We start from the raw sequence: 13,074 nt of genomic DNA, 5'->3' as shown, positions 1-13,074 counted from the left end.
TTAGTAGACAGAAACCCTTTTTTTACGAGATACTGAAACAGAAAACTAAGTATCTCTAATATCACATCAAATGACATATAGCTTATTAATATGCAGATGTGATTCTAGAATTGAAAATTTGAGGTAATCTTTTTTTTAGAATTTGAGTTCCCTGACCCAGACATTCCTCATGTGTGATTATGACACATTATTATCTGTAATACATTTAATTTAATTGCAAGTTTGTTTGAATTTTCCCATTACATTTTTTTCTCATGCTGTTCATAAATTTGTCTTAAGATATGAAACAGACGTAGTTTCAATGTGAAATTATTATTACGTGGTAAAATCACAATCTGCATTTGAAAGGCGGATCATCCGAAACAATATGATACAAAACAAATATGTTCCTTAATTTTATAGAAAGGTCATAAGACGTTTCGTTATGCAAATATATACGGTGAGAAAATCAGAAATGTTATTCGCGGTTTCATTAATTTGGGATTAGACTGATTACCTTAGTTAAATTAACTATTAGATGCAGATTTGAAATTTTACGTATTCAACAAAATGAAAATTTTTATATTTTAATTTGCAAAAGTGTCACACCCAGCATGGCAAATTTGGTATAAATACACGACTGTATGCGATTTGCAAGCATCATAATTACAGCAATGCACTTGCTAATTTTGACAGTGTTGTTTACTGGTGTTGTTACTCTGCCAGACCATATCGCCCTTGGACCACCTCTTTCAGAAGAGTAAGTAGTATTGTTATTTGAAGTGAATAGAGTATGACTTTTTTTTTAAATATTCCTCGAAAATATAAAACAACACTTTAAATGCACTTTCATGAATGTAGATTTAGAACCATATGTATGCTCTTCCTACTTGAAGAATACAATTCATATGTCAAGATTTATTCAAGGAAGCCCGATTAATTTGAAAACTTTAAAAACTGAATACTTCATATGATGAAGACATAATCTTTCAATCAGTTATTTGAGGTCTGAAGCTGTCATGTTAGTTAACTGCTAGTAGTCTGTTGTTATTTATGTATTATTGTCATTTTATTTATTTTCTTTTGTTACATCTTCTGACATCGGACTCGGACTTCTCTTGAACTGAATTTCAATATGCGTATTGTTATGCGTTTACTTTTCTACATTGTCTAGAGATATGGGGAGGGTTGGGATCTCATAAACATGTTTAACCCCGCCGAAATGTTGCGCCTGTCCCAAGTCAGGAGCCACTGGCCTTTGTTAGTCTTGTATGGTTTTTAATTTTAGTTTCTTGTGTATAATTCGAAGTTTAGTATGACGTCCATTATCATTGTACTAGTATACATATTTTTAAGGGGACCGCTGTAGGACGCCTACGTGTGCGGGAGTTTCTCGCTACAGTGAAGACCTATTGGTGGCCTTCGACTGCTGTCTGATCTATGGTCGGGTTGTTGTCGCTTTGACACATTTCCCTTTTCCTTTCTCAAATTTATTTCAATACCATATTACGTTAAATAAAACGGAATACAATGCTTGAAATTTCAATAGCATATCTCATTTGATTTGTTAGTGATTTTTTTTTTTATCAAATGAAGCCTGAATATATTTTGTTTTACAGAGATGGGAACGATGAAACTGCATCAAATGGAGATTCCGATTCGACGATCTCTGACGAGAGTGCTGAGAAATGGATTGCAAATGCGATGAGCGAAAAAGTGAAAAATATGACGGGAAATGACCAACAAGGTTTTATTTCACGCAGCTTCAGTGTAAGAAATGGAATAAAAACAAGTAAAAGAGACCAAATTAAAATCAAAAGAAGAACCAAAGTTCAGAATCACAAAGATAAGAAATGGAATCACATATGGCGTGGATGGAAAAGCTTGAATAATAGAATCAAGCGTGGAAAGAAAGCAGCATTTGGTGTAAACGCTAAAAGGAATATAACAAGGAACCCTCAGAAGAAACAGGTTAATACCGAAACCGAGGCTGCATCTCTACACATTAAAGGAGTCAAGAAACCTTGTCGTATATCAGACGAGGAGGCCGCCATGGCACTCAATGTACACAGAGCATATCGAAAAGAGGAACACGCTCGCAATATGTGGTCGCTGGTAAGTCATCTGCACACACTTTAAAATCGGCTTATTCAATTATATTCGTGGTTATAGATTGAAAGGACAAGCAAATTCTGCTACAGAGTGGTAACTGTAAGTAATCATTTTCTGAGCTTATAATCGGGGAAAAGATCGCAATTATGGAAATTAAAAAACAAGTTATTGTTATTGAAAAGTGTTCATGTCTCGTCCTTCGACTAACTGATTTTTATTGCCTGCTTCATTTGTCCTCCCTCTTCTTAATATTCCTTTCGATAACTATTTCACTATATTCATGTTTGTTTAAAGTTAATAACAGTATGATTGACGATGATTAGAGAGAAAACAGTCATAATAATAATGTAAACACCTATTTTCAAGATGATTAATTTTTTTTCCATTTCAGGATTGGGACCAAGATCTTGCTGAATTAGCACAAGGATTAGCCGATGAATGTGTATTTAAGCACACAAACCTAGAGTTGTAAGTACAGAGTAGAAATATTTTTAGACGCGTACAGAAATAACCATTTAAAAAATATTTCAAATAGCTATATTTGCAATGAAGGCTAATTGATTAACGAGAATGGTATGGAAAGGGAATTGTGACTTTGACTATTGACCTTGCCTGTTCCAAAAATATAAGCTTGAACGAAATATTTTTGGTTATTTCAATGCACCAGCTGTCTAACATCAAATTAACATTCTTATTAATATACTTAATGAAATAATGATGAAATAACGAAGTAGTATTATATCAATCTGCAAAGTCTAAAATATAGTACGCAAGTAGCACAGCCTTTTTGTTTGTGAAGTGTTTCGTGTATTGTTGTAATTTTGCCTTTTACTTTTGGTCAACTATTTTGAAAAACATCTTGACAATATCGTGGTAGCATGTTCTCTTGTACGGGAGATCGAGGGTTCCATCTGCAGCAAAAGAACACTTAAACCTTAATTATTTGTATTACTGTTTCTCTGCTATCCACGTGGTATTAATGAAAAAAAATAAAATCACAAAAATACTGAACTCCGATGACAATTCAAAACGGAAAGTCCATAATCAAATGGCAAAATCAAAAGCTCAAACACATTTATCGAATGGATAACAACTGTCATATTCCTGACATGGTACAGGCTTTTTCTCATGTAGAAAATGAATGAATAAATCTGGTTGGTTTTATAGCTAGTTAAAAACCTTTTACTTGTATGACAGTCGCCTCAAATTTCATTATATTGACAACGATACGTGTACAAAACAAACAGACATAATAGGTTAAATGAGTAAGAACAAAGACTAGTTGGTCCGAAATCCAAATAATGTGTCTGGATATACTTCATATTAACTGATGCCTTGTGCACTAAAAATCCGGCACCGCGTGTCGTTCAGATACAAAACATGGATTACATTCATATCACAATAATTACATTAGATATATGTTTCGTTATAATATTTTATTCTGATTGGCTAACTGCACATCACGTGTTATTCCGTAAGCAGTTGCATTGCTCAATACAACTTTTCACTCATGATAACACGTGCTCCAACAATAGTGCACAGGTGAATTAAATAATAAAATATATAAAATTCGTGTTTTCATGATCATAGCTAAAAAATGTAATTATAAGTATTGAATGCTTCTTTTTGTAACTTTATAGAGTTGTAAAAGCGTTGACCGTGCGTACATTTTTAGAATGAAGCGCTTCCGCGCTTCATAAAAAATGTACTTCGGTCAACGCTTTTACACCCCTAATAAATTTACAAAAAGAAGCATTCAATTCTTAATTAAAATGTTCTAGTCATCTTGTAAATTTAATTTGTAATAGTATAACCTGATTATGTAACACAATGGTAATTTACAACCTTCTAATGTCTCCATTGTCAACTCGTAAGGTAAAAGATTTCTTTCAAAGGTCACAACGGAGGTGTACATTATACTTTACCCCTTGAAATGAATGTTAACAATGTTTTTCTTCGAAGGATTACTATCACTATCTCAGTTTTGTGTTTTCTAATTTATATACTGAATATATATTGTGTAAGTTTGGTCTTTTATTTATTTGAAAAGAAAAGACTATGACGTCAAGAACATAACAAACATCCGTATTCATTACATTGTGTGAAATGGTTTATTGTGATTTCTCAGTGAAATAATAGTTATCAAAAGTACCAGGATTATAATTTAGTACGCCAGACGCGCGTTTCGTCTACATAAGACTCATCAGTGACGCTCAAATCGAAAAACCGATGATTTCACATGTAAAATAAATCGTGGTCGAACAACTCTGATAATTAATACGTTTCCTGTTAACTCGTTGACTATTGTTCTATATCTAATAAATACAGCTAACAAATGATCAAGCATCTTGGTTAATGCAGAATATCTACCACGTATGGACCAATCAAAATATGATTATCAGTTATTCATTAATACTACTAAATGTACATGCTACCACTACTTTCTACACTTCGGTGTGATTAAGTTTGATCTGGAGTCGATTTAAAAAAAAAATAAGACTAAGATTGATCGTAGGTATACTGATTTGATCATAAGTTAAGATAACACATTCATTTTTTTTTATGTTATTAAGTAACTGTCTAAATGTCGTATACTCCTCTTCGTATTTATGTATACATTGGTTTTCAATTAAGCTATATAACAGGGCTATAATTTTATATCAGATGTAATTTTTATTCTAGCGCGAATGGTGTACGTGTTGGTCAAAATTTAGGCGCTACTACAGGAAGTAATCATTCTATTGAGAGAATGGTTCACTTGTTTATGAACGAAAAAGCCGATTATAATTATATGGAACACAAATGGACTAATGTTGTTGGACATTATTTACAAGTAAGTTTGTTTTTCAAGTCAAATAATACTGTAGTGTGTTTTCGAATTAGTTTTGATTTGTAATGTTTATACGAATTAGTATTGATTTGTAATGTATATACGAATTAGTATTGATTTGTAATGTATATACGAATTATAAAAATATAGTATAATACGTTTGCCTTACAAGCGCATTTCTTCTAATGCAATCATTCTTTTAAATCTAATTTGTATATCTTCCGTACATCAAAACTACTTCAGACGTCTAACATAATTAGCTTCAATCAAATCAAACCCACACGTTCACATGTTTGTTGAAAAAATTGCCACATAACGTTGCACACTTATGGGTTTCATATTGTGTTACGTCATAAAAAACTTCAAATTTTAAACAAAGTTGAAGATTTTTCATTAAATTGAATGGCTTAGTTTTACCGTGAAAAAATTGTGCTTGAACCTTTTTGAAAAAAAAATCCTTTATATTATCCAAGTTTTCCTTAAGCTAGTAATTATTGACTTCCCGAACTTGCTGAAAAAAATACAACTGATTTTTAAAGAACAAATGATATACACCAAATTATATAACAACTGTTAAGCACGATTTTATCAACAAAAGGGAACTCAGTCTCTATGTTGATTGTTTATCAATGTCACGATCGAGTAAACTTCAGCGTTAAAATCGGACGTAAATCAACTTGCATTCAACAATCATCGAATGAAACAACATGTATCGATGATATGTTATATGTTTGTAATACATAAAAATAACGTGCAAAAAAAAAATATATGCATGGTAGAGAACCCTTTTTTCAAATCCGTAAATACAACCGTGAGAAGAAAGTCAAAAAGTTATTTTTGAAGATTTTATATGTTAATATTTATAAAAAATAATCAAAAGAATCTACGCTCCCCTCTGAATCCACAACTTTATGCATGAATTTTAAACAACTGATATTGAAATAATTCAACATGTAACAAAAACATCAATGATTTAATTAGTTATGTCAAAAACTGTTCCAGGTTGTTAATTGGAGGACCATTAAAGTTGGTTGTGCAGTAAATAAATGTGACAACTTGTACATTTCACACGAAAATCAACAAGAAGTATGGAACAATGCTTGGTATTGGGTCTGTGATTATTGGCCTCCGTAAGTACTTACAGTTAAGTAATAAAATAAAAAGTTTCCAATTTGAAATGTCTTTAAGAAATTAAAATTACAGAAAGTCGTGCAGACGATAAAAGTGCATCCGGCATTGTATAATCAATTCTTCTATCACTGCACTTTTATTCCAGAATGTAATTATTATACAACAGAAGTCAATGTTTAATTCGGCTGTGGCTTATTACACATGTTTTATAGATTTTCTGTTAAAGGTTGTGTGTTACAAATTAACAAATTAAGGTTGTTACTCCCTCTGTCAGAATGAACCTTTTATTGTTTGGTTTGATTTTATGTTCATGTTGTTTATTTAGCTATCTATGTGTATGCATCTGCCGGGTTTGTTGACAATAAGTTCCATATTGGTAGAATGCTTAAATCTTACGTTTTTTTTTCAATTGACGTCATTTACACCGATTGGCCTCTTGTTGGTCGTTCATATAAAGCATACGATGTGGAATAATAGTAACAGCCTTAGCAAACTATGGCATTGACCATCCAGGGGATCCGTGGGTTTGAATCCCCGCTTTTGTTGGTCGACCAATGCATTTGAATGGGGAGATATAAATAGAACCCCCTTTTATCCTGGGTTGGAACCCCCCCCCCCCTTTTCCCATTTTTAAAATAACTGAACTCACCCCTGAATTTGCCTACTTACCATATATTCACATTTTGCAACGGGTGTGTAATCAACGCAATTGACGAATGTCACATTAGAATTGATAATATTTGTTTTCTCAAAGTACTGAAGTGCTGTATCTTTAAATGATCTAACGGATTTCAAAGATGTAAAATTAATGAAATATAATGCATTTTAGTTTGATACTGCAACAAGTGACAAATGTAACACTGGAAACTCTCAATCTTTGTCTTCGTACTTTATTTGTCCTTTTTGATTTTTCATTAGAGCGTCATTGAAGCCGAAATACGCGTCTGGAAAAAAAAATACATGATATCTATGATTTGTTTCTAATTGTTGCATGTGTGTTTACTTGTGTGATCATGTTCAGATATATATTCATGACGATTGCAAATGTAACCGGAATTTAGCATGTTGTTTATTAGTTTCTTTCTACCGGTGATCAGAACAACAAACCGACAGTGTAGGTTCCTACAGGACATCGATAGGCTGATTCAAGCTTTTTTTCTTTGTGTAAATACCAGTAAACTGATAATGATAAACTTTATTTTGCTAATTAGACCGGACGGAATTGTATGATATTGATACATTTTTTAGATGATTTAAACAGACGCTCAGAAGAATAGGGATTTCTACCAGATAAAATATCAGTTAGCGGTTACTGTATTTGCTAGAAAAGGGTTTTGAACGAGGAAAAATATATATTCAATCGGTTAATTAAACTTGCAAACAGTATGACAAATAAAATGAAACAATAAAATGAATTTCATGTTTAATATATGATTGAATAACAAGGAGAAAGAAAATCTTCAAAATAGGCTGATTATTCTTTTATTTTTAAAGTGTATCTTACAAAACAAGACCTTACGACTATAAGGATGGTCAAGTATGTTCCGAATGTATGGTGCCGAAAGACAGTGGACTTGGATGGAGATGTGAAGATCAAACATGCCGTAAGATGAAATAAGGAATATAGTATTACATTTTTTTCTAATGTTTTAAAGGGAAAAAAAACATGAATGTTACAATAGTGTGTTATTCGCCGAAAGTCTAAACGTTCACAAAACCTAAGGAATTCCTGCTTTCATATCAAATAAAACTTTTCGTCATACAACTAGTCAAGAACGGTCCAAACGTACAATTCTAAATAAAATACACTCAACGAAAGAAATGGAGACGCGCTACAGAAACACTCCTCAAATATAGCATATAAATAACTGAAGACAAACAATGTCTTTGGATCTTTTGATAAATCAAATAACTACCTATACGTGTATATTATCAGTCTTTGAATAGAAGAGGGGAGCACGATACCAGAGGGGATTCCAAACTAATAAATCGAAAATTAACTGACAACGCCATGAATAAAACAGAAAAAGACAAACATACAAACAATATTACACAAAACACAGCATAGATAACTGAAGAATAGGCAACATGAACTCCGCCATAAACTGTTGTGATCTGAGTTGCTCCGGAAGGGTGAGCAGATCCTGTTCATGTAAGTGCAATAAAAGGTAACAGGTCTAATGCGATAAGTCGATAACTGTAAAACCAATAATAATATCCGGGAACCAGTTCTATCAAAATTTACAATATCTCAGACCAAACTTCTAATTATAATAGGTGAGTAATTTTAAATTTGAATCGTTAAGCTGTCATTTTATTGTGTAAATGAATTTAGCACTTTATAAATTTTGTGCATCAGATGCGCTTTTCTGGTATTATTTTCCTCAGGAAGTCTCAAACGTTACCAGTTCGAAGCTAGATCAAGATGCAAAGCTACTAGTCATATGACCACAGGAAACCTAAAAAGGATAGTTAAGTTCAACCAAGATCAACTTTGGTCGACTTTTATCATTACTTGTTCTTTTTTCATACAAATGTCTTTTGAAATAATTATGAAACTTGTTGATTATTTCAGAGGATTGTAAGCTTGACGGAACTGACCCAAGCTGTAGTAAGTATTTCTAATGTTATTACCAATGTTATTTCAACTGATCGGGCGGACCTTATGTTTGAATTTGCATAAGGACAATCTATTTAAAGATGTGTGTGATAAGGATAATTGCCGTTATAATTAATATTGAATTCTTATCACCTGTCAGTGCCACCAAACGCATATTAAAAATAATTGAGTGTATGATATGGGACGAATAACTGGACACTTCATTGTTGAATATATCCAAAAAATGCTGTCTATAGATGGACTGGTCTTAAATAAGCGAACTTCTTAACCCCCCCCCCCCCCCCCCCCGTCATGTGAAATAAATCTAGTAATACGAAGACGGAACTGATTTAAGCTGATTAACGGATATAGCATCTTTCTGCCAATAGCTTTTCTTTAACCACCCAAGTAAGTATACCCGGCATAAGTATATTTTTGGAAAATGCAAGTTCAGTGGTAACTAGAGATCGGCGCATTATTACGAGCGAATTAGATATCAAATGTTTTTTTCATTCCAATATAAATGTTGATAGGATTGATAACCGATGTTCCGACATTACACCAAATGCCAACGTGAATATTAAGTTACATGTAGTCTAAACAGATACTTAATGGATATATAATGGCTGTCAACTTGAAATTTTGTATATTGTACTTATATGGAGAGGATTATCCTAAGTTGTTATAAATTGTATCAAATCCTATTGTTATTTAGACAATAAAATGTGTTTTAACTAAACCTATTACTTTTTTAATATAATAGATAAGACCGTTGGTTTTCCTGTTTGAATGATTTTACACTTTGTCTAGTAATTTTGGGCCCTTTATAGCTTGTTGTTCGGTGTGAGCCAAGGCTCTAAGTTGAAGGCCGTACCTTGACCTATAATGGTTTACTTTTATAAATTGTTATTTGGATGGAGAGTTGTCTCATTGGCACTCATACCACATCTTCCTATATCTAAAGGAATTCTGTTGTACATTTTCCTTTAAAATGAAATTAAAGCATGAGTGTGAATATATATGTGTCAATGTATTGATTGTACCATGTATGCAGATGTCACTTATATGTATTTTGTGTCATTTTACCTCGATATATATGTTCAACTTACATAAATGTCTAATTGAATATCAATTATATATTGCATACTATCAAACAATTACTGTGTTGTCGTAAAAATTGTGATTTCACATGTTCTCGGAAGTATATTAATCTGGTCTGGTCTTATTATCACTTGCACAGACTTGTGTCAGCTCCAAGAAAATGCCAGGAAATAATCGTATACTTGTTCAGATAAACTCATCATAGATACCGGGATTCAGATTAGTGTTTAGTGTAAAATGTGTAACTATAAAATGAAAAATAAACAAATTTGATATAAATTGATTCAAATTTAATTTACCACATACTAATATTAGTTGTTTGTTTTCCAACAGAACAATCGAAGGAGTGCACTGAATTCAATGACGACAAGGATCCAATGTGTCCACATATTGCATCATTCGGAATGTGTGGAGGTCACAATTTCAAGTGGAGTTTAATATATTGCCAGACATCGTGCAAGTAAGTCCACATTATCTACCTATAAAGACATGTGCTATCATTTAAAATTAGTAAACTATTAGACTGGTTCCTGATCGCAATATTCAGTATGTAACACATATACCAATATAACGAGCTTAACGTTACCTTGAACTGGTTTACATCCCCCTTCAAAATCGGAGGTATTTCTTAACAGAACGCAGTCTGTTGGCGAACTTTTGAAAGATGGCGTCCATGGAGACGCTCCTTCTCAGAGAGAGTATATATATGGCTATTAGCTAAACCTGGAACGTAGTACCGGGAACCAGGATAGTTAACTATTCGTTTGATTTTGATTAACTATTTAAATTAATTTTGAATATTAAAAAAAAATCCACTGTTGCTGGAGTTACCTCTTAACAATTCAATTCAATTCAAATATTTATTGTCATATAAACTCTGAACAATAAGTTTGTGACAAATAATTAACAAACTTTTAATATGTAAATAAGACATGAAAACTAAAAGTATATATATTACTTCTATACCATGTGGTAGGCTTTTAATTTGTCACTAAAAACAATTTTTTGCAATAACAAGATCAATTGACAGTAAGAAATATTCAAGGCGATATATTAAGAGCTTCCTGCCTTTCGACAAACACAAGAACATGGTACAAATTTTACCAAGGTTTTCGAGAACAAAATACTGCCGATGATTTTCAGGATAACAAATGCACCTTTAAAAACATATGGGAACGGGTATTTTAAAAGACAAGAACTAATAATAAAACAAATTTAACGAATAAAAAAAAACATCAAGGGAAAGTTATAAGAATTTAATATACAAGCAGCAATTAACAGATGAGGTAAGACACTCATGAATGTAATCCTCAAAAAGTTGATGGTATTCCGTAACTAAAGAAGAATGGAAATATATATTTTTCTGCAATAATGTTCCTGAATAACCAAGATTCTTTAATTCGGCGTATAAAAAAATATTTCGAGGAATAGCAAGTTGAATTGCATGACAGTCAATACAGCTGTTGTTATTAATATTCAATAGTTTATTGACATAAAGTAAGTTCTTAATACGCAGATCTTAGTGTTATTGTTAACCGAACTTTCGAAGATTTACATGTATGCTGTATATGTAGGTCAGATAATTTATATAAGAAGATTATTTTTATTCGATTTTGTTTGAAAATTAACATTCTGTGTAAGAATCAGTATAGTGGTTTGTTAAGTATTGACTTGGAGAAGAAGAAGCATAGATTGAAGACACACGCAATGCTAGTTATTCATTATTTAGTATATATTGTGTAAAAGAATGCTCGCAATCAATGAACCTATCTCAGAGTCTTTTTACAACTAATATGTCTACGTGAAGCTGAAGATTTACTTTTTTATAATGTTGACTAATATGTGGATATCATCTATTATAACTTGATGTTCCTTTTAATTTCAAGATTGTGTTCAACGGTAAATGATGCATTCGCAGACGAATCCTAACCAGCTGTGGATAAACTATAATTGGAAATGAATTGAATCGCACACAGATATTCCTATGAACCAACAGTAGAACATGCTTGTAATTCTCATATGTATATATCAACTTTAAATACACCAGGACTTATTTTAAACAATTTGGATATTACACAAAGCAAGGACATTATTTTTTTATCATGTTTAATTTCAAAACCTAATTACAATTTTTTTTTGTATCATTGTTATTCATGTTTGAAATGCATTTGTTTAATTATTTATTTCTTGAGCATTCTCCTCTTGCTTCAATTCTGCTTGCCTCATGCAAGTATTCATGTTTTTATTTCATCAAATTTGTGATTAAACAATAACTTCATTTGTTTGTAGAAAAGCAGTAGCAAATAAATAATCTTCATTGATCAAATAGTTCAGTTATTTCATTACCATGAGTAAAACAATTTATTACTATATTCATTTAACAATATCCATTTCGACATATCTATCATCTGTACTATTTCCAAAGAAAACAACCAACAATAAAATGAATTGAGTAAGACAAAACAAACTGGCGTGTTTGTTTACATTATCTTTCACTTTAATTCTGACCTCATAAACGCCTTGTTCGTGTTGCGTTTATGTTGCACAGTCTTTAGTTTTCTCTGCAGTGTTTTGTGAACATATTTGTCTTTTAGTATTTTGTTTTTGTTTTTGTTTTTGTTTTTGTTTTGCCTTTTCATTTTCGGTTCCCCACTAACTTAATCATGTAAATTATGAGTTTGAATGTCGCCACGGTATTATCTTCCGCCTATTTTTGTTTTATATAATGTAATCGTGTCAAGAAATCTGACATTCGTTGATAACAGAAACAAGTGTTGAATTAAGGAGGTATACTTCAGTTAAGGGAAATAACTCTTAAAATCAGCAGTATGTTTGTGTCAGCCATTTTTATCAATATATTTTTAAGCTTCCAGTATACATAGATAATTTTCAATCTGATTCAGGTAAATGCTTAATATAAATTGATGAAACTTGACTTTTATAAACGCATTACTCATTTAAAGAGTTATCTCCTCGAACGAAAGTCTTCCACCTTAAAGTAAGTCTTTCATAGAACATACTGTTAAAATATAGGCAACAGAAGTGTACAGATGTTCAAATATCATAACTCAATAAAGAAGATACAAGGCACATAAACTCAGAAATTGTTTTGCCTCATTTTGGAGAAGTTTATGTGAGCTTATAGTTTCAATAGTATCTTTAATGTTAAGTTCACTTCAATATATGAGATGCCAGTACATACGAAAATGAACTTATATTGTTTCAGAATATGCAGATGGGTTAAATTTTAACTTTTAAATACATAACAGAATAACAGAAATCCCCCAAATACTGGACGATGCAATAGACCAAATCAAACGCT

General features: G+C 31.8%; 1 protein-coding gene across 1 annotated transcript; it reads left to right on the top strand.

Moving 5' to 3' along the window:
• Positions 1 to 622: 622 nt before the first annotated feature.
• LOC139511627 (cysteine-rich secretory protein LCCL domain-containing 2-like) lies at positions 623 to 12,073 on the top strand. Its single transcript, XM_071298550.1, has 9 exons — positions 623 to 739; positions 1,599 to 2,094; positions 2,483 to 2,559; positions 4,774 to 4,924; positions 5,924 to 6,051; positions 7,547 to 7,656; positions 8,628 to 8,663; positions 10,086 to 10,212; positions 11,639 to 12,073. Exons 1-9 carry the CDS (start codon positions 624 to 626, stop codon positions 11,679 to 11,681), a joined length of 1,284 nt encoding a protein of 427 aa, XP_071154651.1. The 5' UTR covers position 623; the 3' UTR covers positions 11,682 to 12,073.
• The last annotated feature ends 1,001 nt before the right edge of the window (positions 12,074 to 13,074 follow it).

The sequence above is a fragment of the Mytilus edulis genome, chromosome 2, assembly GCF_963676685.1.
Source record: "Mytilus edulis chromosome 2, xbMytEdul2.2, whole genome shotgun sequence".
Classification (NCBI taxonomy): Eukaryota; Metazoa; Mollusca; class Bivalvia; order Mytilida; family Mytilidae; genus Mytilus; species Mytilus edulis.
The sequence above is the reverse complement of the archived record's forward strand: the minus strand, read 5'-3'. Positions and strand labels throughout refer to the sequence as shown.

Excerpts from the sequence above, each read along its gene's own strand:
- LOC139511627 (XM_071298550.1), top strand. The coding sequence starts at position 624 with ATGCGATTTGCAAGCATCATAATTACAGCAATGCACTTGCTAATTTTG. Across the intron at positions 2,560-4,773 it reads AAGCACACAAACCTAGAGTT|CGCGAATGGTGTACGTGTTG; the intron begins GTAAGTACAGAG and ends TTTTTATTCTAG. Across the intron at positions 10,213-11,638 it reads TATTGCCAGACATCGTGCAA|ATTGTGTTCAACGGTAAATG; the intron begins GTAAGTCCACAT and ends TTTAATTTCAAG.